Source organism: Mobula hypostoma, chromosome 8 (assembly GCF_963921235.1).
Source record: "Mobula hypostoma chromosome 8, sMobHyp1.1, whole genome shotgun sequence".
NCBI lineage: Eukaryota > Metazoa > Chordata > Chondrichthyes > Myliobatiformes > Myliobatidae > Mobula > Mobula hypostoma.
Window position 1 is genome coordinate 16,184,479 of NC_086104.1, and position 23,859 is coordinate 16,208,337.

The 23,859-nt window shown below is 41.1% G+C and overlaps 1 protein-coding gene across 2 annotated transcripts in view; it reads right to left on the reverse strand.

Annotated features, from left to right (window-relative positions):
- The window catches only part of sdccag8 (SHH signaling and ciliogenesis regulator sdccag8), a 426,566-nt gene that overhangs the window by 163,199 nt on the left and 239,508 nt on the right, over positions 1–23,859 (reverse strand). For both annotated transcript variants that reach the window (XM_063055502.1, XM_063055503.1), the window contains exon 14: positions 14,011–14,138. In XM_063055502.1, the coding sequence (XP_062911572.1) occupies positions 14,011–14,138 (128 nt within the window). The remainder of the gene's footprint in view (positions 1–14,010; positions 14,139–23,859) is intronic.

Here is a 23,859-nt window from a genome sequence, read left to right on the forward strand (position 1 = left end):
TCACGACCAGACTATGTACCACTTTCTTCCCCCAAGTCATCAGACTCCTCAATACCCAGAGCCTGGACTGACACCAACCTACTGCCCTCTACTGTGCATATTGTCTTGTTTATTATTTATTGTAATGCCTGCACTGTTTTGTGCACTTTATGCAGTTCTGGGTAGGTCTGTAGTCTAGTGTAGTTTTGTGTTGTTTTACGTAGTTCAGTGTAGTTTTTGTATTGTTCATGTAGCACCACAGTCCTTTAAAATGTTGTCTTGTTTTTACTGTGTACTGTACCAGCAGTTATGGTTGAAATGACAATAAAAAGTGACTTGACTTGACTTGAAGTATTCACCCCCTTGAAGTCGCTATTTAGTAGATGCACCTTTGGCATCAACTGGAGCCTTCAGTCTGTGTGGATAGGTCTCTATCAGCTTTGCACATCTGGACACTGCAATAGCCAGAGCTATACACACTGTCCTTACACATCTGGAGAAGAAGGATGCTTATGTGAGAATGCGGTTTTTGGACTACAGTTCAGCATTCAACACCATAATTCCCTCCAGGTTCGACAAGAAGCTCAGAGACCTCAGCCTTCACCCTGCCTTGTGCAGCTGGATCCTGGACTTCCTGTCAGATCACTGGCAGGTGCTAAAAGTGGGCTCCCTCACCTCTGTCCCTCAACACAGGTGCCCCTCAGGGCTGTGTCCTAAGCCCCCTCCTTTACTCTCTGTATACTCATGACTGTGTTGCCACCCACAGCTCCAATCTAATTAAATTTGCTGACGACTCTACATTGATTGGCCTAATCTCAAATAATAATGAGGCAGTCTATAGAAAAGAAGTCATTACCCTGACACAGTGGTGTCAAGAAAACAACCTCTCCCTCAATGTTGCAAAAACAAAGGAGCTAGTTGTGGACTACAGGAGGAATGGAGACAGGCTAACCCCTAATGACATCAATGAATCTGGGTTTGAGAGGGTGAACAGTTTTAAGTTTCTCAGCATACAAATCACTGAGGATCTCACATGGTCTGTACCTACTGGCTGTGTGGTGAAAGAAGCACAACAGCATCTCTTTTACCTCAGAAGGTTGAAGTAGTTTGGCATGAGTTCCAAAATCCTAAGGACTTTCTACAGGGGTACAATTGAGAGCCCCCTGACTGACTGCATCACTGCCTGGTATGGGAACTGTACTTCCCTCAATCGCAGAAGAGTGGTGCGTTCAGCCCAGCACATCTGTAGATGTGAACTTCCCACTATTCAGGACATTTACAGAGACAAGTGCATAAAAAGGACCCAAAGGATCATTGGGGACCTGAGTCACCCCAACCACAAACTGTTCCAGCTGCTACCATGTACTTTCTAAACTTCTCTTAAATGGTGAAATTGACCCCGCATCCACTACTTCTGCTGGCAAATCATCCCAGTCATACCACTCTCAGAGTGAAGAAGTTTCTTCTTATGTTCTGCCTCAGCCTTTCACTTATCACCTTTAACCTATGAGCTCTAGTTCTAGCACTTCCTCCTGGCTGACAGTCAACACAGGTGCACCTCAAGGATGCGTGCTCAGCCCACTGCTCTACTCTCTCTACACCGATAACTGTGTGGCTAGGCACAGCTCAAACACCATCTATAAATTTGCTGAAAACACAACTATTGCTGGCAGAATTTCAGTTGGTGACGAGAAGGTGTACAGGAGCGAGATAGATTGGCTAGTTGAGTAGTATTGCAACAACAACATTGCACTCAGTGTCAGTAAGACCAGGAAGTTGATTGTGGACTTCAAGAATGGAAAGTCAAGGGAACACACCAGTCCTCATTGAGGGATCAGAAGAGGAAAGGGTAAGCAGTTTTAAGTTCCTCAGTTTCAACATCTCTGAGGATCTATTCTAGGCCCAATATATTGATACAATTACAAAGTAGGCACAACAGTAGCTATATTTCCTTGGTAGCTTGAGGAGATTTGGTACGTCATCAATGACATACAAATTTCTACAGATGTACCAAGGACAGCATTCTGACTATTTGCATCACTGTCTAGTATGAAGGGGCAGGATCAGAAAAAGAAAGTGTAAAAAGTTGTAAACTCAGCCAGCTCCATCATGGGCACAAGCCCCTCCAGCATCGAGGTCATCTTCCAAAAGTGATGCCTCAAAAAATGCGGCATTCATTATTAAGGAACCCCACTCAGATTTCCCCTCTGCCATCAGATTTCCAAATGGCCTGTGAATCCATAAACACGAACTCACTATTTTTCCTTTTCTAGTTGCACAGCTTATTTATTTCAATTTTTCTTATATATCTGGTAATTTATAGTTTTTTTTAATACAGGCTGAGTATCCCTTATCTGAAATACTTTGGATTTTCAATTTTGGAATCTATGATGAGATAGCTTGGGATCGTCGTAATTTCCGACTCTGAATTTATGTGCGACTGGTAACCAGACTTTGTCTTACATTTGTTCACCATACACACTTATGTACTTACATTAAAAATTTAAAAATTTAATACCATGCCTTTTCTTAAATTGCTGCAACCAGCTGCTGAATATTCACTATTACCTTCAATTTTCCATTCATTGTGATAGATCTTTGTTTGTTTCATGATCGGCACACCGTTAAGTGGCACGTGTTCACTCTGATGCTGATTGTACATGATCGAGACTTTCATTTTTCGCTTTAGGAGGGTATTTCACTCTGGTCCACTGTCTGAGTAGAAAAAGGGAGCAGTGGACCATGGCAGAGTAATAGAATATCAACCAGCAACTAATTCATGTTTGAGATTGATTAGCAAGAACAAATTAAATGAGGACAGGGCAGGTGCAGCAGCCATCATCGCAGTGGCCATCATCGGAGTGAATAGAGTCAGAGTGGTGATCTTGAGGCTTTAGCTCGTCAAGTGGGCACATGGCCAAGTGGTAAAGGCATTGGACTGGTGACCTGAAGGTCGTGAGTTCGAGCCCCAGCCGAGGGAACGTGTTGTGTCCTTGAGCAAGGCTCTTAATCACACATTGCTCTGTGCCGACACTGGGGCCAAGCTGTATGGGTCCTAATGCCCTTCCCTTGGACAACATTGGTGTCGTGGAGAGGGGAGACTTGCAGCATGGGCAACTGCTGGTCTTCCATACAACCTTGCCCAGGCCTGCACCCTGGAGAGTGAAGACTTTCCAGGCGCAGATCCATGGTCTCGCAAGACTAACGGATGCCTTTAATTTAAGTTCGTCAAGGCATCGGTGAAAGCAAAAACAAAAAGCTCAAGGTTAAGTTTCTTTTCTCCTTCCCTTCTTTATATCTGCTCAGCTAGGACAGTAGAGATGCCATTTGGGAGGCTGAAGGGGTGACAGATAGGACATATGGAGAGGTAGTTACACCGAAGGTGCAGTACACAGGAGACTGGGTGACAGTCAGGAACGGGAAAGGGGTTAAGGTGTAGTGGCAGAGTTCCCCTGTGGCCATCCCCCTCAACAACAGGTATATCACTTTGGAGAGGTTGACCTAACAGAGGAAAGACACAGTGGTTGGGTCTCTGGCATTACTTCCAGCTCGGTGACTCAGAACGGAAGTGGGAGAAAAGGTACATTGTGGTGATAGGGGATTTGTTAGAGGAACGGACAGGAGGTTCTGTGGAATTGATGTTTAAGTTATAGAGAACAATGTTCAAACATGTGACCATTTTCATATACAGAACAAGAAGAATTCAAAGGACTTCATAACTTTCTCCTTCAACACTCCTAATATTAACCTCTTTATGATGCCTCCTTCACTCATCACCGTTAATATTTCAACTAAGACAATGTCACAAGGTAGAACATATTCAAGGTTAATAAACTAATATGTAATATTTTAATGACATTAGTGAAATACAAAATCAAACCCCCTTGTGATATATTTTCCTTTCTGGAAGCCTCTTTTCCCAACATTTTTCTCAAAATCCAAGGTTGTGTTACTTTTCTACACTATTCTCTTTTTGAGTTTCACTTTCTTACATTTTCAAACATTGCTGCCATACACCATATCACAGAGGTCATACTGTCACATGAACTAAGGTGTGGTAGCTAGGCTAGCTATTTAATTACTCTACATATCATCTGTTCTCTATATTAGGCAGGGGCAATACCAGTCTTTTAAAATACATAATATCGTCGTCATCGTCATGATGTGCCATGTCGTATGATGTGGTCCCATCTCCAGCCATCTAGACTCTGTCTTGCCACTGGATCCAGATGGGAATTGGGAAGAGAGAGTGAAGCTGACGCTGCGCAACTCTCCCTCACTTAAATCCAAATCACGCGCTAGTCTCGACACCATCATAATGGTGTCGAGGTCCTCATTGACGTCAACGATGGACGAACAACATGATGTGGACAATCATGGTCTTTCCACGAGCACGATTGCTCTTGGCAAAGTTTTCTATAGAAGTAGTTTGCCATTGCCTTCTTCTGGGCAGTGTCTTTACTAGACAGGTAACCCCAGCCATTATCAATACTCAGCAAGGACTGCCTGCCTGGCGTCAGTGGTCGCATAACCAGGACTTGTGATATACACCAGTTGCTCATACCAACATCCACCACCTGCCCCCATGGCTTCACGTGACCCTGATCGGGGGCTAAGCAGGTGCTACGCCTTGCCCACGGGTGATTCTGTAGGCTACCAAAGGGAAGGAGCGACTTACATCTCCTTTGTTGGAGATGTATCTCCACCCCATCACCAACATTCCAAATATTTATCTTAAATTTATCCTGACAACTTCAGCATTAAGCTCCAACTCATCTCTACCTCTCTTAAAATTTGTAATTTGACAGTCAGTGTGTCCAACATCCAGTACTAGGAGCAGAGGTTCCTTCCTGATAGATATTGACTGCACTGAAGCCATTGTTTATTATGTCTTGCACTGCACCCTCAAGGGAAATCCTAACTTAGCAATAGTTATTGTTAGTGTAATGCACAGCAAATCAGTTAGTAATACATAGAACTACTAATGATTCAGAGAGATTCATCGGAATTTGTGTGGGAATCTAAGATACTTTTTATTAATTTAGGTATTCAGCAGAGTAACAGGCCCTTCTGGCCCATCAAGCCTGCACTGCCCAATTACACCCATGTGACTAATTAACCTATTAACCCATTAATCTTTTGAGATATGAGAGGAAACCCACTTAGTGATGGGGAAAGTGTATAAACTCCTTACAGACAGTGGCAGGAATTGAATCCAGGTCATTGGCGGTGTAAAGCATTACACTAACCGTTACACTTCCATGGCACCCCATATCATTAAATTCCATTATAGAGTCAATCACAATGACTTACAACCATCAATGGTTTCGTAGAGTGAAAGCATAAAGTGCTGAAGAAAGTGAGCAATTCAGGCAATTCCCATGAAGGGAGAAACAGAGTCCCAAACATGGGAAAATCTTCAGGCGCTGGAAATCCAAGACAACACACACAAAATGCTGGAGGAACTCAACAAGTCAAGCAGCATCAATGGAATGCATAAACAGTTGACATTTCCACCGAGACCCTTCATCGGGACTGGAAATAAAAAGATGAGAAGTCACTGCAAGAAGGTGGAGGGATAGGACAGGTGAAACTGGGAGAGTGGTGAAGTAAAGAGTTGGGAAGTTGATTGATAAAAGAGATAAAGGGCTGGAGGAGGGGGAATTGGACAAGAGAGGCTAGATGATCATGGGAGAAAGGAAAGGAGGAAGAGCACCAGAGGGGTGGGAGTGATGTGCAGATAAGGAAAAATGTGAAAGAAGGAAAGCAGGAATCGGCAATGGTGAAGAGGGAGGCATTTACTGGAATTTCGAGAAATCAGGTTGGAGGCTACCCAGACAGAATACAAGGTGTTACTCCTCCAACCTGAGTATGGAATCATTGCGGCAGTAGAGGACGCCATGGACAGACTTGTTGGAATGGGAATGCGAAATAGAATTGAAATGGATGCCTACTGGAGGTATCAGTTTTACTGGTGTAGGTCTCAGTGAAGTGGTCTCCAAATCTACGTCGATCTCACAGATACACAGAAGGCAACACTGGGAGCATCAGATGGAGTAGATGACCCCAGCAGAATCACAGGTGCAGTGTCACCTCACCTGAAAGGACTGTTTGGGGCCCTGAATGGTGGTGAGGGAGGAGGTGTAGGGGCAGATGTAGAACTCGTTCCGCTTGCAAGGCTAACTGCCAGGAGGGAGATCCATGGGGAGCTATGGAGCAATCCCTGCGGAAAGCATCAAGTAGGGGGGAGGGAAAGATGTGCTTGATTGTGGGATCCCGTTGGAAGTGGTGGAGGTTATGAAGAATTATGTGCTGGACGTGGAGGCTAATGGGGTGGTAGGTAAGAACAAGAGGAACCCCATCCCTGCTGTTGCTGTGGTAGGAAGGATGTGAGGGCAGACATGCACAAAATGGAAGAGATACGAGTGAGGGAGGCATTGATGGTAGAGAAAGGAAAGCCCCTTCCTTTGAAGAAGGATTGGTTTTGGAATGAAAAGCCTCATCTTGAGAGCAGATGCAGTGGAGATGGAGGAACTGAGAGAAGGGGCTGGCATTTTTATAAGTGACTGGGTGGGAAGAGGTATACTCTAGGTAACTGTGAGAATCAGTAGGCTTATAAAAGATATCCGTGGATAGACTGTCTCCAGATATAAAGACAGGGTGAAAGTTAGAGGTAAAATTGATGAAGTCGACGAGCTCAGCATGGGTGTAGAAAGCAGCACCAATGCACTGATCGATGAAGCATAGCAAGAGTTGGGGAGTGGTACCGGTGTAGGCTTGGAACGTGGACTGTTCCACATAGCCGACAAAAAGGCAGGCAAAGCTCCCTTGGGTGAATGAACATGGTTCTGTTTTAATAATGGCTTATTTTGATGAGAAGACAGCATCCCAAAACGTTCATTTTGTTTTCTTCGGCTCAGAAGCTGCCTGATATGATGCGTATTTCTAGCATTTTCTCATATTATTTCAGACTACCAGCTTCTATGGTATTTGGCTGTTTTACATTTGAATACTGAATTTAAATTGCATTCAAACGAGAAGATGTATTTGAGTTACTGCTAATATAGCCCTGTGGTTTCTTTGGCAGCTTTATTAGCAATAGATTGTTAATTAATACATTAGACTTCTCTCCCATTGGTTCTGAAAGCTAATATCTACACTCCTTGTGGGGTTAGAGTCTAATAACGATAATCAATTAAACTGATTATAGCCCAAGTTGCTGTGTTGAAAGTTAAATGATCCCAGAATCTACAAATTATATGAAGCATAATGTGTAATGTTCAGTCACATAGTGACTACATTATTTGAACAGTACCCACATGTTTGAATTATTAATCTAGAAACATGTATTTGAATCCCATTTCAGTGGCTGGGGAATTTAAATTTAAGGAATTCAATAAAGAGGTAGCAATAGTGGTCAGGAAACTATTAGGTTCTTGTAAAAGCACATCTGGTTCACTAATTTACTTCACAAAATGATATGTTATCTTTGCCCAGTCCAGCCTACATGTGAATCTAAATGTACCCCCTGCAGTTAACTCGTCAGTACAGCAGCAATAAATACCAGTTTTGCCAGCAACACCTAGATCACATGATAGAAGAAATTTTAAAAAATTGTAAGTTAATGTCTTGCAAACATCCCTAGATATTTTACAAATCTATGCAATATTAAATACGGTTGTTGTTTTTATGTTGGCTATTTTTCATAGCGATGCAGCTACTGACCAGAATTTTGTTTTGCTCTCCACAGGTGTTACCCAACCTACTGAATACTTCTAACATTCTTCAGTCCTGCCACATTTAACTGAAGATTTTCATTCCCAGATATTCTTGCCTCCTCTACCGCGACGGAGGTTTGATACAAGGGATAATAAACAACTTTCAAGACCTGATCCAAACAGTCAAATACCATGAGAGAACCTACGCACTCGAATACTGGAAGCTACAATCAGTAATTGAGTCTATAGCACTGCTGGATCCGGGAAGGAGATCTGCCATCTTTATCACTGCAGCATAGAAAGCATTCTATCAGGATGCATAATGGCTTGGCGTAGCCAAGACGTGACCACAAGAAACTGCAGAGAATTGTGGGCAGAGCTCAGTACCAGTCTCCCCTCTATGGACTCAGTACATATGTACACATGGACTCGGTAGGATATCGCGCCACTCAGATGCAGCAGCCTCTGGAGGTCCAATCAAAAGTGCATTGATTTGTCTTGTAAGTCGTTTTTATGATCACAATCCACTGCTGGACACTAACAACATCAAGTACTGCAGGACTATCCCATTGTTCGAAAGATGATGGACAAGGATGTATTGTGTATCGTTGTAGTGTTGTCATCTGGATTTGTTGGGTACCATTGTGTGCGATCCAGCAAAGAGAGTGAGTAATTATCTTGGACGTTTTTATTAGGATTGCAAGATACTGTTGGACATTAGTAACACAAAGAAAACTGCGTCTGTTCATTAGCAAGACCGACGGCAGGGAAGCTGCATTGCCTTGCTTGAGGCAAGGACTATGTCTTGGCCGTAGGGCCAACTTGGACACAGCGTCCTGTTGCAGCTACCCAGGGGAGAGAGCAGGAGTTTTTGCTGGGCACGCTGGAATTGTGCTGGGTTGGGGGCTGGCCCCTCCTTTTGGAGCTGCCCTCCAATGTTTCCTCAGTGCTGCCCTCTGGAGTTTGCTTGGTCTTGCCCTCTGGTGTTCCTCTGTGCTCCCTCCAGTGTTCACACAGTTGAAGAACAAGCTGGACCAGGACAATCTACAGTCATGCCACTCAGGGACTTAGGTTATTTTTAAAATTTATAACAGAATTTTTTTCTGAAATTGTAACCATACGTGCTATCTGTGCTATGTGCTATTTGCAGTGTGCTGTGTGCTGTTGGTAATGCGTTTTGCACCTTGGCCCAGGAGAAATGCTGTTTCATTTGGCTGCATTCATGTATAGTTGTATGATAACTGAACTTGAACTTGCTGCTCAGTAAAGCAGCCAACATAATCAAAGGCCCCACCCACCCCAGCCATTCTACATTCTCTCTTCTCCTCTCTTGTATTTGGCAGAAGATACAAAAACCTGAAAACACGTACTACCAGACTCAAAGACAGCTTCTATCCCACTGTTATCAGATTCTTGTACAGTAAGATGGATATCTTGGCCTCACAATCTATCTCGTGGTGATATTACACTTACTGTATACCTGCACAACACTTTTTCTACAGCTTTTAGATTTTATTTGACATTTTATTATTGGTTTACGTTGTTCTACCTCAATGAACGGTGTAATGATTTGATCTGTATACACAGTATGCAAGAAAAACGTTTCACTGTATCTTGGTACATTTGACAATGATAAACCAATAAACCAGTTCCCATCTCTGACCAAACACGAGGGAATCTGCAGACGCCGGAAATTCAAGCAACACACATAAAAAGTGCTGGTGAACGCAGCAGGCCAGGTAGCATCTATAGGAACAGGTACAGTCGACGTTTCGGGCTGAGACCCTTCATCAGGACTAACTGAAAGAAGAGATAGTAAGAGATTTGAAAGTGGGAGGGGGAGATCCAAAATGATAGGAGAAGACAGGAGGGGAAGGGATGGAACTAAGAGCTGGAAAGTTGATTGGCAAAAGGGATACGAGGCTGGAGAAGGGAGAGGATCATGGGACGGGAGGCCTAGGGAGAAAGAAAAGGGAGGGGAGCCCAGAGGATGGGCAAGGAGTTATAGTGAGAGGGACAGAGGGAAAAAAAAGGAGAAAAAAATAATAAATAAATAAATAAACAAATAAGGGATGGGGTACGAAGGGGAGGTGGGGCATTAACGGAAGTTAGAGAAGTCAATGTTCATGCCATCAGGTTGAAAGCTACCCAGACGGAATATAGGGTGCTGTTCCTCCAACCTGAATGTGGCTTCATCTTGACAGTAGAGCAGACCGTGGAGGGACATATCAGAATGGGAATGGGACGTGGAATTAAAATGTGTGGCCACTGGGAGCTCCTGCGTTCTCTGGCGGACAGAACGTAGGTGTTCAGCGAAACAGTCTCCCAGCCTGCATCGGGTCTCGCCAATATATAGAAGGCCGCATCGGGAGCACCGGACACAGTATATCACCTCAGCCGACTCACAGGTGAAGGTCTCTGACCAGCCTGCATGGTGTATCCTGCGGCTCAGTATATTGTGGCTGCCTTTTAACTGCCCTCACACTCAGGATCAGAAGCATCTGTGAGCACGAAGACCATGGGTTCTTCTGCAAAAGTGCATTCCGGATAGTCTACATACCACCCTCCCCACCCCCCACCAGAGCTGCTCATGTACACCCACAGCTGAAGCAACAGATGTGACCAGCTGCATCCTGCGACCTAGCCTATGACCTGAAGCAAATTTCTCCCCTGCTGCCCGATTTTCCCTTTATATCAACTTGCTGCTTGCCAGGAGGTCAGAGCTGGGAGAAGAATGAAAATCTGAGGGGAAATAGGAGGTCAGAGCAGGGGAAGACAGAGCCTGAAAGGCTGAGATAATGAGAAAATAGGAGTTAGAAGCTGGAGCTGAATTGGGGGAAAAGAAAAATGTGTGTCTGGACTGCCCCAAAAATGCATCCAAGGTCCACCAAATACTCATACTTGTACCATTCAGTGACCTCAACAAAACTGAACGTTTATTAAGAAGATTGATAGAAGTGTGTTACTGAATACTGAATGCTTCAACAGCATGAATCTATAACCGTGTAATTACATGCACATTGTTTTATATGCTGTACACGTGCCACAGACTAGTCTGCTAAAAGTGGCTGCACTGTGCCAGGACATCCCAGGTACAATCTTCCTTTCTAATTTTACTGTAGATGCTGTCTGTCCCAGCTATTTTGCTGTTCTTCTGTTCTATGTATCTGTAGATTTTGTTTAAAGGGATGGTCATCCTGAATTAAGCAACACATTTCTATCAACTGGATTCGGCAAGAGAGATTTTACAAAGAACAGGTATTAAAGGAAGGATAATACCTTTATCTTCCCCACTTTCAAGTCTAAAGGAAATTTTAGCATACTGTAAATTCTCCTGCCCCAGAATGCCTCACAGACTTTTAGGATCCTCTATTTCAAACTGCAAATTGCCTCTACGTTACCAATTGTGCCAACAAGGTGATCTTGAAAATAGGCTTTAAAGTTAATTGCATTCAAATGTATAAGATTCTCAGAGGGATTGATAACAGTACCAATGCTTTTTCCCCAGGTTAGAAATTGGCTAATATGACAGAGCAATTCTTAAGAAGATTGGAGGAAGGTATAGGGGAAGGTCAGAGGTTGGTATTCTATCACCATGTCTGGCGGCACTTCACATGCACCCACCAGGGGGTGCTGGTAGAAGCAGACACATTAGGGCAGTGGGTCCCAACCTTTTTTACGTCTTGGCCCCACACCATTGACCAAGGGGTCCATGGACCTCAGGTTAAGAACCCCTGTATTAGGCACATCTAACAGACTCTTCAAAAGGCAATTGGATGAAAGAAAAAATGGAGGACTATGCAGGAGGGAAAACTCTGCAAACACAAGGAACTCGGCAGATACTAGAGATCCAAAACAACACAGACAAAATGCTGGGGAACTCAGCAGGCCAGGCAGCATCTATGGAAAAGAGTAAACTGTCAGCATTTCAGGCTGAGAAGTCTACTGTTTATTCTTTTCCATAGATGCTGCCTGGCCTGCTGATTTCCTCCAGCATGTTGTGTGTGCAGTTTGGGAAAACTCCACCAAGGACAGTCCCAAGCCTGGCTGCGAAAGGAGGAGGTTTGGGAATAGGGCAAGCAACCCCATCCCATAAAAACCCAGAGTTACAGAAACGTCACCAGAAGTTCCAAAGACCTCATCCCAAGGAAGGATACATATAAAGATGGGCTACATCTGGGGACACCTTGAAAGACCGGCCCAGTATAGAGGTCTCCGGCAAAATGCTTTTGATGAGCTATGCCCCAGTAGGGGTGATGGACTTCAGTAAGTAGGTAATGCAGGAGGGAAGAGTGTGATTGATCTTGGAGTAAGTTAAAAGTTTGGCACAATATCTTGGGCTGAAAGACCTGTTATGTGCTTCTCTATTCTATGTTCTTTGTTTAAGTGTGATCTGTAAAAAGGTTTGCCAAGGTATCTTAACATACCCCAATGGGTGAGCTAGATGCAGACTGTGGCAAGGCACCAATGATTGGCATGTTCTACTGTGCACTCAGTTTCATTGGGCTCAGGGCAGTTGGCAGCCATGGGTTTGATTGGATCTGTGCTGTGGTTAGAGAATGAGTATGGATGGCCATCAATGAATGGTCACAACTAGTAGAAGGGAACAGATTATTGGGAAACAGGTAGTCATTCAGATGCTTGGGTGGATGCAAAGCAATGAAAAATAATTTTACCAGCAATTTTGGCTCTGGATGGTTAAAGGAAAAAAGATATAGGGTGGTAGCTTGAAGGGTGTTGGGGAGGGGAAGGGAAGGTGGAAAGTCCCAGAAAATGAAGGTATGGGCCTTTTTCCATGCTGTATATAGTCTCTATGAACTCTACTGACTTCCTTGGCAGGCATTCAAGTTAAGTGTCGTTCACTATACAAGAGGTTGTTCTGGAAGTCCCTGGGGACAATTTCGTCTAAATTCATAAGGAATTTCCCAAAAGGATCATTGCAGTGGTGACTGACAACCTGCTGCTCACTGGTGATGTGGAATTCAAGTAGAGGGCTTTTCATACCCAGTAGTGTCTGGTTGAATATCCAGAGTGCTGGCAAATGCCCTGATGATAGTTGTTGTTGCAAACATTTTGGACAGGAGTCACTTATCTTCAACTGCAAGATAGTTAAGAATAAGTTATGCAATTGAAGCTTTATCTCAACAGCCTCTAGCAGTCTCACAACTCCTACCTCTGCAGTAAAAAAATTGGAAGTCATCAGAATGAGGAATTTTAACTGTTAATTTCATTGGAACAAACTTAATAAGTTTGTAATTTTATTCATTAATAGATGCTCTTGCACCATTGTTAATTCACAAAGATGTCAGTAAGTTTTCTGCGAACTTTGAATTACTTCATTAATGATAAAAGCGAAATAGAGAAGAACACAGCTGAGGTAGTCCTGTTTTCACGTCTGCATTTAGAATCACCGCTAGAAAAAATTATAAGATGAACATACTGACTCACAACTGAGGACTCATCAGTTTTACTCTTCATATTCACTTTCACAAGATGGTGTATGATTTTAAAACATTTACATTGATATGATCTTGATTAAAAAAAGCTGCCTTGAGTTTTCCTCTGGTAATTCAGCTTGCTTATACTGCAGCATTATGAAATCCAAAGGAAGACATGTTCGCTCGGTGTGCCAGACTGCAGACACTACAATTAACTCTTCATTCAGAGAAAAATAATGAAGTCAGCTTCATGTACAATGCTCATATAATGACTAAAATAACACTTAGTAATATAAAGCAAATTTAAGATAGTTTACTGTACTTTTTAAAAAATTGTACTAATTTTATGTAATTGACATAGTGAATGATGAAACCTAACTGTAACTCCAATTCAGAAACCAATTCCAAGTTGTCAACCTGTTAAGAATATTTATTCCAAATTTATGTGGCAAATGCAAGATGGTATTCAAACAGAGTTTTAAACATAAGCCTGCAGCATTTCCCGCTGAGCTTTTGATGCGATTTTCCACATGTAACATGTGTGCCCTAAAATCACGCCAAGAGAAGCCCCTTTGTTCTGTACTTTATGTTGGCAATGCTCTGCTTTAAGTTTCTTAACACAGGTAAATAAACTCATAATCCAGATGGTGCAACAGATGTGAGAGCAGCACTGTGAGATCAACAGACAGTGGGCAATGGTTTGCATTTCCCTTTTAAACGCTAACTGATATGTAATTCGGGATCTCCGGTGAAGTTAGCATCTGCTCCCTTTGGCCAGCCAAAGGTTACAGGTGTTCCTGATGTCATTTCACAGTGAGGTGTGGGCCTGGCCTGCAAGAGAGGTGTCCTGGCTCTAATCTATGCCTACCACCTACCAGTTTTATCATGCTGGGCCTCCATTTGCTGTATCTTTTCTGTAAGCTCTTGCTCACGGTGTTTAGATTGAAAGGCCAGGGACTTGACATCATCACTGTGACTACGGAGGAGACTATCCTTTTCCATCCTGAAAGAGGCAACAAGGTCAAAAGTAAAGGGCAAAAAAAAAGATAATTCATACATTAGAAACATCTTCACTTATCCTCTTTCCCATTCATTTTTAAAATATTAGCTACATTAATTCTGTGAAATCAATCAGGAACATCTGATTACAAATATCATTTGAATTTAATTTATTCTAATAAGTCGAAAACAACATATTTTTAAACAGTGTTAGAGCTTTGTGTTTACCTTAGCAACTATAATTGACACAATAAAAGTCAATAATGTTCTTAAGCAGAAGCAATAAACTATTGCAATTAAAATACAAATTATGGTGCATGTTTAAGTTACTACAGCTTAAAGACATGTATGATCATTGTTCGGCTCACTGGTAGAATACTTACTTCTTGTGTCAGATAGGTAATGGGTTCAAATCTTACCCCAGAGCACATAATCTGGGCAAACACTTCATTACTGTACTGAGAGAGTGCAGAACAGAGGTCCCATTTGCTTTCCCAGGAGTATGTGAAAGATTTTGTAATGTGTTTTGAAGGAGGGCAAGTATCTAATATCTTGGCAAATATTTATTCCCCAAATCTCATCACTTTAAAGAAGTTATGTGGTCATTACATCTTATGCGGAACCCTGCTATGCACACATTTGGCTGCCAGATTTGAGGTCATTGCATAAGTGGAGAGATGATTTTGCTCCATATTGCAATTTTGTTTTAGCCTTTTTTAGGATTTCTGTGCATTCTTCTGCAGCTGAAGATTGGCTAATAAACTAATTTTTTTTAAAAAAATTGCAGATGCTGGAAATCTGAAATAAAACACAAAATAATGGAAACACACAACAGGTTAGGCAGGATCTGTGTTAATGTTTTGTCTGAACTGGGAAAGAGGGAAAAATCAAGTTAGTTTCAGGTAGCAGAGAAGATGGCAGAGGGGTTAGGTAAGACAAAGGGAATATCATTGATAGGGTGAGTCCAAAAGGTTTAATGGAGTTTGTTACTAGCACCACAGCTTGTCTGTGCAATGTGTTGTAAATGTCAAGGCTGTTGGAAATGACCAACAAGCCAGTCTATATGAGTAGAATGAGGAAACTGAGCCAAAACGATGAGAGGCAGAAATGGCCATTTCCGATACATTCAGAAAGTTAGAGAATTCACTATTGAGTCCTGCAACCTGCAACATTCCCAGACAGAGGTAAGGTGTTGTTCCTCAAGCTTGCAGTAGACCTTGTAACAGTGCAGGAAACCACAAATAGACAAGTCAGTGTGGGAGTGGAATGGTAAATTAATATGTCAAATAATTTATCACCATTTCTTTCCCAATATCACTTTTAGGTTGATTAATTGATCACTGGGGTTCATCTGAGTGCTCTAAAGAACAACCTTTCTCCAAACTATTTCCATTTTCTATGGCAGTGGAACCCCTGCGCAACAAGAGTGCATTCAAATATTCCGCAACCACAAATACATGCTTATTAACAGATTTTTATATTAAGACATTCTTATCAGCCTTCTGTTGTTAAACTTCTATAACTGTACCCATATTGGCCTTGTATTTTTGTTGTTAACAGTTGAGAGTCTGTGATTTCAGCAGTTATTATTGTATTGATTGCAGACATTATCTTTCAGATTTTAGTATGGGGGATGCTGGAAGTATGTTAGTATTTTCAGTTGCTTCTAAATAACACACTGTTTTAAGTTCAAAGTAAATTTATTATCAAAGTATATAAATGTCACCCTGAGATTTGTTTAACAACCCTGTTATATGTGAGGCTGTTCTCTATACAAGGTTGCTGAATGTGATTAATAATTAGCAGCAAGATGTACACAATGGTGATGATTTTGATGACTTCACGATTCAGATGATCTTTCTGAAATCCCCATCAACTGAACCAAGCAAGTAAACAAGATTCTTGTCATAAATATTTATTTTAAGTGTACACAACTATATCAGCCTCCACAGAGTTAACTTCTCAGGTCAATGGGTTTTCATCAGAAATGGAAAAGACAGCATTGACTCAATTTCTAAGCCATAAATGGGGCACAGAAAACAGAAACGAAACAAAGGCAAAGGTCTGAGATGGAATGAAAGTCAGGAGAGATTAAATTACAAAAGCAACAATAGTGCAGAACAAAATGAGATGCAATGAAATAACAAATGGAGCAAGAAAGAGAGAAAATGGGAATAGCAGAATTATTAGTTGAAATTGCTGAACACAGAATGGAACTAAAATGATAAAACTTGCTTTGTTCGTAACTTTACCCAGTTCTGATTAGACACTGCTTCTCCCTCTATGGAATATGTATAGCAAGGATCTTAGAAATAAGATGCTGCACAGAAAATAAATGCATAGCATTCATTCTACTTAGTTGTGTTAAATCAATATTCTTTGAAAGTAAAATACAAACCAACATCCTTTACTGTGTACGCCATGCATTAATGAAAAAAATCCCAACAGCAGGCAGAACTTGCTACAGCACTGAATAGTTCAGAGACCTAATTTAAACAATTTTACTTTTGTTAATTTGACTGTATTTTTTTACATGGTGCTCGACACATTAATCATCTGCTTCTTATGCAGAAACAACCTTAATCTAACTAAACCCTTCTATATGTTTCTGTGATACGAAGCACTTAAACCTCCTACCCCACGGGTGGCTTTGATTGTTGTGTTATTTACCCTCCTCTGTGCATATATTTAGCCATCTATCCCATAGCCTTTCCTTCTTTCTCTTCCTCTAACTAAACTGGCTCTGGCTCCCTCCATCTGGTTCCCCTTCCGTCAGCAGTCCCGCACCTGTTCACACCTCCTCTCCTGTTGGATTCCACTAAAGATTTCCTCCTCTGCCAGGGCTATTCTGGCACACACAATCTTTTTGTCATTCAATCCATCTGTCAGAAGTGAACTTTGTTTACCACAAGCTACTTCTTGCTTGTTGAAGTAGTAAAGCTCCTCAAGGTCACTGGAAAATGCACTATCTTTTGGTCAATTTACATTCAAATCTGTTAGCCAAACAGAACAAAGTGCTACGCTAGGACATATTTGCAAAATTAACCAAGTGACAACAATCTTTTGAAGCCTCTGCAACAGACAGAAACAGATTTTTTTTTAGGTTATCTAAAGCAGAGATCAATATTTTAAACAAAGTGAGCTAGATGATTTTGGCAACGTAGATTTATTTATTAACACAGAAGTAATTCAGAACTCAAAGAATAGAAGATAATCGTTGAAGGTGAATTCTATCATGCATCACTTCCTAATCGTTCCTTACTTAGTACTCTCATTTACAAGGTTCAGCATCAGGAATCCCGAGCGTTCACAGGGTGGGGTCCAGCAGGAGGACAGGCAACCCACTTACCCCGAACACTAATCATTAAGCATGTTAGGAGCACATGTGTACGAGCATAATGTGAATGCCTAATGTGCCCCTCCAAAAGCGGTCAAATTTAACTTCCCTTGCATGCCCCAGGGCAGCCATTAAGCCATCTGACAGACATAGACTTTACAGACGAGAAGTGTAAAGATGCATAAAGGTTGTCGTACACTGAACATCTGCAGTGCAAGCTTGATGTGCAATTCGAACAGCACATACCCAATGGCTCTTGGCATGATATGATATTTATATGAGTTATCATGTCTGCTTAACACGAGTGAAGTAGTTATGAGTTACAGTTGCTGGTTTACCAGCTGAATGAGTATCATATCACATTGACATCACTCTTTAAATCATGCTTTATTCTGTTTCATTTTCAGAGCAATGTTTTAATTCAATTGTATTTTGTTACTTCTGAAGAAGATTTAGTTTCAAGACAATAATTCAACTGCTTCAGCATGCAGATACAATATTTAAATGTATTTTTTTTAAGTTAGCATATGGACTTTCCAAGAAGTTGATTTGCGCTGGCACTTGGGTCTGTGGTTGTACATTGTCAGTGTGGCCTTTAGGGAACAGAATACTGTTGCAAATACTAGATTTTCAGAGTGGAGGTTAAAAGCAGTGAATATGTTGCCTGTCACAATGGAAGACATTTCCACTTTCACTATCTTACATTAGATATGACACATAAAGATTTGAAGAACCAGCCTTTCCATCTTAGCCCAATATTATAACAAGCTCTGAACTTCTACCGAATATCCTTGAGTAAACCAGGGTCAAGGATTCCATTTCGCATGTTACATATCCTATGAGCTCTCAGTTACAATACAGATTTATGTAGAGTTGTGGGGCATTTTACACAGAGGAAACAGGATTAACGCTTAATTTCACATAGAGCACATACTGTCACAGGAGAGACAAAAATAACAATTGAGACTTTTTTCAAAGATAGAACTTTGTGATAACCCACTGCAACACCCCCAGTGGAATGGTCTTCAATTATTCCTGAAGTGCAAAACAATTACAATTGTTCTGACACCTCTGTGTGAAAAATGCTTTTGACAATTTGTAGCTGCAGATTTTTTTTCAAGATTTTACTTTATCTATCTGTGAGTGATTGTCAAGCAGTCAATTTTGCATCACTCAATTATAATTTTACAAATATGATTTGCAATTTTTTTTTGTGGTGGCTGTAGAACTATGTTGGCGTGTTGACTACTAGACTGATCTGTCAAACCTCATACTGCAATGTCATGGTTTATCAATTAGTTGGAGAATTTAGAATACAGCTCTCTGACAGTGATCCAGTAAGCTAAAATCCAGGAAGGGTACACTGATATATCTTGTTTTAGTAAAACAGCATCAAACTCAGCATTTCATTTTCCCCTTGAGCAGATTTCATTATCTATTTGATCGAAGAATTTATTTTGCAATATGCAGCACAATAAGCAACCATTCTTGTTTTAGTTTTATTAAAAATATTCTGTAAAATGGTAACACCATACATTTTACATGTTTTCAACGTTTCTTTATCCTGAGCTCTTCTTTTAATTAAAAGGGGTTGGTTAATGCTGGCTTCATCTATCCAGTTAATTTTCCCTTCAGGGTAAAGAATCAGATTATTCATTAACTCTCACAGCAATAGACAAAATCTCTCCACACTGCTTGCTCCACTCTACACTTCTATTTCTGCCCCCCCTCCCATCACTTCACAATACGCTCTCTTAATTGTACCTTACATAGATTAACTACTGTAATAACCGGTCAAAAATCAGCATATTCTCTTTTCTCCTAAACTTTATATTTAAATTTTATACAAATGCTGTGAAAACAATATTCTTCTTTATTTACCCACCTCCTGATCTTTGGAAAATTAATTAAAAATATGAAAGAATGAAACCAGAGTTTTACCACAGAAACATGTTGCTACAAATGTGTGAATACTCAAAGGGTTAGTTCTGTAATTAACAGCTACTGATGATTTTAACTTTTATGTGGGAATAACTTAACAGTGGGTTATTGATGTCAAGGCTATTTCTCTTTTTTCTGGATTTGGAATGAAAATAACAATCACTGAAGACAATGCAAGGTCTTATCCAAGGCCACCAGGCACACCACTGCAAACATCACTCCCCTCTGTAGCCACCCAGCAGAGACCATCTCTGTGGTCAGTCCTCCCAGCTGCCCTATCTGTTACTGTCTGATTAGTTCTGCTAAGCAGCCCCTCCCCTGCCATCTTTGCTTGCCATCTGTTATAAACAACATGGCTATTGCCCAGCAATGCATGCTGCCCTCCTACCTGGCATCCAGCTATTTGCCTTACCCTAAAGAGCTAACACAGGTTCCTGCTGCTGGCACAATCAGGATTTCATTACTACTACTTTGACAAGTGCAGGGTTGTTTGTAATTTCTCTTTTATCCCTGTTCTGATTGTACAACCACCTCCCACTGACTATGTTTGCTGCATTTTGTTGCACACAGATTTTACTCTCCACATTAATCTCCCTCTGGCATATTATTGCATCTGTTCCCTTTTTTTTATTAATTTTCAAATTCCCACCCTTTTCAGCAAAAAGAGATGCATCATTCCTCTTCCACGATTAGATAATTATAATTCAGAAATAACAATTTCCCCCACAAAATTAAATAAGAAATATGTCAATTTACTGAATGAAGTAACTATGCTTTTCGTGCATTGCCTCTTCCTAGATTCAAACACATCATAGTCAAAGCTATGCAACAATCTGTTGTGTATATTGCACCCAAAGAAATGTTTAATTAGTTCAGTTAAAAAGAATGCCAATAATGCCAGCATATCTTTGTTTCAAGCTCAAAGAAAATTTCTGTGCCTTTGTGAGTGTGTGCTTAAATAAAGCATGGGATAAATCTGTCAAACGAAAATGTCTTAACTGATAGGCAATCTAAAAAATTAATCAAAATCTTAGGTAAATATAACAATTTGCATTTATACATCATTTTCAATCCAGCAAAATGTATTGATGAGCAGTATAAACGCCAAACATTCCTGACTCTTTGCAATGGAAGCCAAAAGCACGGTGAGAGGTAGGTTTTCAATGTACTCTTAAAGACATAGATGTGGAGAGTTTTGGAAGGGAATTCCTGAGTAAAGGGGCAAGGTGGCTGAAAGCATGCTTTTCATGGTGTTGATTAAATTGATCCTGTACGAATGTCCACAGGAATGTCAAAATCTCAACCATTTATAATGTTGGTGATAACATGGACTTAAGAAAACAAATATGAGGAGTATTTAAAATTTTGATTTTGCTGGACCAGAAGCCAATTCAGGTCAGTGAGCAGAGGAGTGATGTGTGATCACAACAAATAAGTTGAAATATAGTCCACAGAGTTCAGGATAGCTTAGATTTATGTGCATGGAAACAGGGAGGCCAACCTGGAGAGAAATTAAATGGTTAAGTCTAATAGTATCACTGTGTGAGAACAGATAGATGATGTACAGATTTGTAACACTGGAAGATACTGCAGTGGCAAATATGCAGTTTTGGACAATTAAGTGTGTGGTTGGAAGCTAACCTTTGGGTAACCACAACAGTAAGACTATGATCATCAAGTCCAAGTTCATCCAAGTGTCAGGTTGAGTTAATAGCCCCAGTCTTCCCAGAATTGATGATCCACCTTAGCTTTCTCTTACCATTCCCACCCTCATGGAACCAAGTCCTCAGCTAATGTGATTCATCCCATGGGATATCAAGAAATGTCTGACAGCACTTAATACAATAAAGACAGCATCCCATCTGTAATATAGAAGATGTGCTGTAATTCAGACCAAGCTGCCCAAATATAGTCACAACAACAGCATCTACCCAAGAACGTGCAAAGTTGCACTGGCACTGCAATGTGTGGTAACGCTTGAGGGCCACCCTCAGCACATCCTTGAGTGTGTTGGTTGTTAACTCAAGTTATGCATTTCACTGTATGTTCCTATTTTCATCTAATAAATACATCAGAATCAGGATCTAGAGTTTTGCTAGGAACACTTGATTCCAGACCTCATTGTACCCTTGATCCGAACTGAGGCGAAGTGAGAGTGACAGCAAGCCAGCATTTCAAAGTTCAAAATACTCTGAGATTCCTTTTCTTGCAGACATACTCATAATCCAAGAAGCACAACAGAATCAATAAAAGTGCACCCAATGGGATGGACAAACCATCAATGTTCAAATGACAACAAACTGCGCAAATACAAAAGAAAAATAAGAAATAGTAATAATAAATAAATAAGTAATAAATATCAAGAACATGAGATGAAGAGTCCTCGAAAGTGAGTCCATAGATTGTGGGAACAGTTCAATGATGGGGTGAGCGAAGTTTTCCCTGCTGTTTCATGTGCTTGATGGTTGAGGGGTAATAACTGTTCCTGAACCTCATGGTATGGGATCTGAGGCTCCTGTACCTTCTTCCTGATGGCAGCAGTGAGAAGAGAGCATGGCTTGGGTGGTGGGAGTCCCTGAAGACGGATGCTGCATTCTTGTGACAGCGCTCCAAGTAGATGTGCACAAAGGTGGGGAGGGCTGTACCTGTGATGGACTGGGCTGCATCCACTACTTTTTGTAGGATTTGCTTTTAACAAAAGTAGTAATCTGAGTGAAGATACACTCATTTAACATGCTCTAGATCTGCACGTTATTGATGGTGGAAAAGCATGAAACTAAAACCAATGGGCAGCAAGGGGAATTGGTAATGACTTACTAACTTCATTGTGTTTCTTGAGGAGGTGACAAAGACAGAGCTGTCAATATTGTCCACGTGCTTTCAACAAGGTCCCTCACGATAAGTTTATCCAGAAGATTAAGATGCATGGGATCCACGTTGATTTGGTTCTTTGGATTCAGAAACAGCTTGTGCATAGAAGACAAAGGGTAGTGGTCGACTGGTCTTATTCTAGCTGGAGGACAATACTGGGACCTCTGCTGTTTGTATCCACAGGGATCCACACTGCCACTCTGCTGATGGTGATAATATAATTGATAATATATTGATAGGGAGGTTACTAAGTTTGCACAGATTTATATGCCACTAAAGACTTCAAATTTCTACAGATGTACAATGGAGAGCATTCTGACTGGTTGCATTACAGCCTGGTATGGAACCTGCAATGCCCAGAATCACAAGAAGCTGCAGAGGGTCGTAGACTCAGGAAATTCCATAATGGGCAGAACCCTCCCTTTGCCATCGAGAACGTCTTCAAGAGGAGTGCCTCAAGGCAGCGGCATCCATCATTAAAGACACTCACCATCTTGGATATGCTCTCGTCGCATTACGAGCATCGGGGAGGAGATGGAGCAGCCTGAAGACCCATACTCAAGGTTTTAAGAACAGGTTTTTCCCCTCCAAAATCAGACTTCTGAACAGTCTATGAAACCATGAACATGAAGAGCTGCAAAGGGAGCCGAACATTGTGCAATATATTCGCTTATGGTCATTCCTTCATAGGAAGGATGTAGAGGCTTTAGAGAGGAGTGCTGAAGAGATTTACCAGGATGCTACCTGGATCAGTTAGTGTGTCCTATAAGACAGATAGATACTTTATTGATTTAAGAAGAGGTTAGACAAATTACAGTTTTCTCTGCAGCAGTAAAGTCCGAGAAGTGTATAAGATTATGAGGGGCAAAGATAGAATACACAGCCATCATCTTTTTATCCCAAGGGTCAAAATGTCAAATAATAGATAACATGCATTTAAGAGTTTAAAGTTGCTGTGTGGGTCAGGTTTGCTTTACACAGGGAATGGTGCCTGCCCAGAATGTATTTCATGGGGTGGAGCAGATATGATAGAGCTATTTAAGAGGCTCTTAGATAGGCAAATGAATATGCAGAAAATGAAGGGATACCGGCCATTTGCAGGTAGAAGGGATTTTATTAGTACAATTTACTGGGCTAAAGGGCCTGTTCCTGCACTACATTTTATGTTCCATGTTCTATCCATATCTCACACAAAGTGAGATAATCGTTAGATGCCTAGATAATTGTTAGATGTTCCTAAATGGACACTGAACCCATGAACACTATCTCACTTATTAAATACATATTATTTCTGTTCTTTGCACGATTTTTAATCTACTCAATATATGTATACTGTAATTGATTTACTTATTATTATTATATTTTTTCTTCTTCTTTTTCTATATTATGTATTGTATTGAACTGCTGCTGCTAAGTTAACATGGATCTGCACCTGGAAAGTCTTCACTCTCCAGGGCGCAGGCCTGGGCAGGGTTGTATGGAAGACCAGCAGTTGCCCATGCTGCAAGTCTCCCTTCTCCACGACACTGATGTTGTCCAAGGGAATTGTCCAAGGCATTAGGACCCATACAGCTTG